We start from the raw sequence: 3,786 nt of genomic DNA, 5'->3' as shown, positions 1-3,786 counted from the left end.
CTTATTGGTGCGGATTTTTTTTAATCATAAAAGTTGAGAGGCAGAAGCTACCTATTAAATTCAAATTTAATTTGTTTTATAAAAGGTAAGGTTCATCATTTTCCTACATTCATAGAACACTTTTAAATGTAGCAATTAAAACCACCATAACACACTTTTGTAATTTCACCATATCTTAAGTTCTTTGAAAGGAAGAATTAATTTTACCTCTTTCCTATCATTCTTATTGCTAACGCATAGCACACCTTTGAGCCCATTATAGCTAGAATCATTCCTTTTTATGGATACACAATAGTCTAGATTTAAAATATTTCATTGTATTTTAATACTGATAATTAAATACAAGACATTGGATAGTGATTTTAATCATGTACCGTTAAGTCACTTTGCAGTTAGGATCTCACTCACCAGTTGAAATATGAAGGTGTGATCCTGTTTGTTGTGGTACTAGTGGTTCTTTTCTGATCTATCTCAGACCCAAGATTCTTTTTATCAGGATGTGGAGAACAAGGTAGGAATACAGTGACTGGCTTCTGAAAAGGATGAGTTGATGGGTGCTGAACGTGAACCAGAGGACTTGTGGATAGCACTGAGTAGAAAGTATCTTGCTGTGCTTTCAAATACGCCACCAAAGACGGGTCAACTGGTTGGATCTAAATAAAGAAAAAAATATATTTGCTTATGTTTTAATAGGAGAAGATGCAAAATATCAGTACAGTTCTAATCCAATTTTCTGAAAATTTTATAGAGTGTTGATTTACCTCTACATTTTTAGCTAAAATCAACACTGCATCTTATAAAACGCATACAATTTATAAAAGACACAGCATGTGAGTCCCTTTTAACATCTTCCTGAAATCTGGGTTCCCTGAAATATTAAAAATAACTGAGAAACTTTCTTAAGTGTAGCTACCAAAATCACCTAAAAAATTAAATAGATATTTGATGTAATTTCTAATCACAAGTAATGTTAGATGTAAATATCTTTAGAAATAGTAAAACAAGAGTGTATTTACTTGTTTTCTTTCACATAAGAATGGTTAATAATAAAAATAGCTGACATGATCCCAACATTTCAACTGTTATATGTTTTCTTCCTAATTTTTCTTTTCACATACCATTCATGGTAACAACTGACATGGGAGAGGAGTAAGGCTAGAAAAATAGGGAATATTATTTGAGGAAATAAATCTTCTAAAATGTATGTTGACACACTACAACTTTTCAAATAGTGTTTGTATCTATTAAATCCTTGTTCCCGAAAGAGCCAATGTTTCCTAATTAATTATAACCAAGTATTCATAATAATAAATATTTTAATTGATTATCCTTTTTTTGCCATCCTCTTAGATGGAAATTGCAGTTATATGGGTGTCTGTTATTAATTCATTCATATGTACTCAACATATTTTTTTAAATATAAACAAAACAACATAAAAGATTCATCAGGAAAAACTTTATAAAGTGGGAGTTTATTTTGGAGTGAGACTTACTATGCTTAATATCATCAGAGTCTCACTGACACCACAGTATGCTAGGTCCTTACAAATGCAACAGGAGAATCCATTTATTGCTATATTAAATACTGGCATCCTTTTTATCCTTTAGGACCATGCTTGAAGACCCACAAAATTTCTGAGAAGGAAGTCACTAATTTTTAATATTTACCTTTAATTGTATAAGCACTGGTGAGCTGAAAACTCCTGGAGAATAATTTAAGGATATTCTGGAATCCACATTCGACTTAAAAGTGAGGCCTTTCTTGGTTACTATGAAGGACTCCTTCTTTAAACAAGACACAACAGAAAAGATACCCAGCTTGTAAATTTTCACCGCAGCACAGTTCCCCTGTATGGATTAAAGGACATCAGAATAAGCTACAGGGCTGTTTGAAAAGTGCATATACTCTGTAGATTGTGAAAAAAAAAAGTTAGGTATCATCCGTGCAATCACCTTCAATTTGGAATGATTTCATTAACCTAAAATGAACGGTCCTTTCCTGAGATGCAGTAGAAGTAGATAATTAAGAGCTTCTCAAATTTGGACTTCATGATAAAAAACAGAGAAATATTTTGAAATTTAAATTAAATCCCCTCCAAAAATGCATATGTATAATAGGCAGTGATGTTCAGTGTTTTCACAAATATTGCTAATAATTGCTTCTGGAATCCTAGCCTACTTGAGCTAGAATAGATTTTGTGTCTTGACCTTTATCCAGAAAGATTCACCACTGTTTTAGGCGATGCTAAGGATTAGAATTTCATTATTTGGATAGTTTACTCAAGCGCTATAGCAACTATGCTGTCAGCAAATTCTTTCTTCTCTTGGGCTCCCAAACTAAAGTCATTTTATCTATTTCTTTCCTTCCATGCCATGGTTTTGATTACTGCAGAGACACATTTGTGGTTCTTTTCCATACAGTGACATTTGAATTTGTAATCCATACAAGCAGGGACACATTTAAGCTTTTTTACTGCACAAAAGGGAACTGAGTACATAAATGACAACAAAACGATCTACTTATATAATCACCAAAACTTAAATTGAGGAGCCAGACTTCGAAGTAATTTGGCCTGTTCATGCTTCCGCAAACGGCAGCCTGGGCCCCACCCCAGCATGAGTGGATAATCCTGCATACAGACACACAAACATTTCAGCAACAATCACGATGGAAAACCCTTATTTGAAAGCTGACTAAGGAAGAGATTTCACAATATCCCTGCATAAATATAAATCCCTTGTCGGGAAAATTCAGGTCATGGTAAATGTTCTTAATTGGCCAGAGGGAAAATGGTGAAAAATCTTGTAGAAACCAATAGTAGTTGCCATTAGACCACATTTGGCCAATACTAAGAAACTAAAAGAATTTTTTTACAAATTAGAATTTTTAAATGTCATTTGATCTCTATAACAATTTGAAAATAATCCAGAGTGAATTATTGAGTGAAAATTAGGGACAACCACCAGTAGAATACTATAAAGAGAAGAATTTATGCTTTTACTTTTCATAATAGAAAATTATTTTTTTTCTTTTGCCTTATCTATAACTAAACATCTTTCATACCCATTTTGTGAAAAGTTATGTATTCTATGAGCAGTGATCCTTTTATTGTGACAATCACACAGTTTGGTTAAGATTAAAAAGCTCTACTCAAGGGCGATGCTATTCAGACTATTACAAGTTTCTGAGACTTGTCAACCCAAATAAGTGACTAAAGCAAAAGTCTCTATTAATAGAAGCAAAAGCCTCTGTTAATAGAGGTTAAGCCAAAATTGAGGACATGCCTGGGAAAAATACAAACCACAGACAAATTTGTGGGTATTTTTCTTAAGGGGAATTTGGAAGTCTCAGCATTTGAAAGCACCCAAAAAGAAACAAGAAAGGAGAGAGCAAATGGTTACATTTTTATACGACTCAGAAAAATCTGACGTTTACCTAAGAAGAAGACCAATATTAGAAGAGGAAAAGGAATGAAAGGAGCATCAATTATGCAGATGTCACTGGGTTGGGGTAAGAATGTCTGATTCTGACTTGTCTCTGTTCTGTGCCTGTAAAGATAAACTTCTAATTCATTATTAGTGTGAAATTGGGACAGCCATCAGGTTTTAGGAGCTAGACATAGCCTGCAGACTGAAAGCTACAATTTGCATGTCTGTGATTTTGGGAGACCAGCAAAGAACTTCCTTAACGAAAGATCTGTGGGGCCAGTTCCTCACAGGTTCCTAGACCTTCACATTCTCTTCTGCACAAGGAATTAGAGGGGAAGGGGAGCATCCTGAAATGTT

At 33.8% G+C, this 3,786-nt stretch overlaps 1 protein-coding gene across 1 annotated transcript in view; it reads right to left on the bottom strand.

The window, feature by feature from the left end:
- The window catches only part of DTHD1 (death domain containing 1), a 71,259-nt gene that overhangs the window by 50,563 nt on the left and 16,910 nt on the right, over positions 1–3,786 (bottom strand). Inside the window, exons 4-5 of the mRNA XM_003801623.2 lie at positions 1,669–1,848; positions 409–653 (exon numbers count right to left, since the gene is read on the bottom strand). Of these exons, the coding sequence (XP_003801671.2) occupies positions 409–653; positions 1,669–1,848 (425 nt within the window). The remainder of the gene's footprint in view (positions 1–408; positions 654–1,668; positions 1,849–3,786) is intronic.

Source organism: Otolemur garnettii, unplaced genomic scaffold, assembly GCF_000181295.1.
Source record: "Otolemur garnettii isolate 467f Iridium unplaced genomic scaffold, OtoGar3 scaffold00214, whole genome shotgun sequence".
Lineage (NCBI taxonomy): Eukaryota > Metazoa > Chordata > Mammalia > Primates > Galagidae > Otolemur > Otolemur garnettii.
The sequence above is the reverse complement of the archived record's forward strand: the minus strand, read 5'-3'. Positions and strand labels throughout refer to the sequence as shown.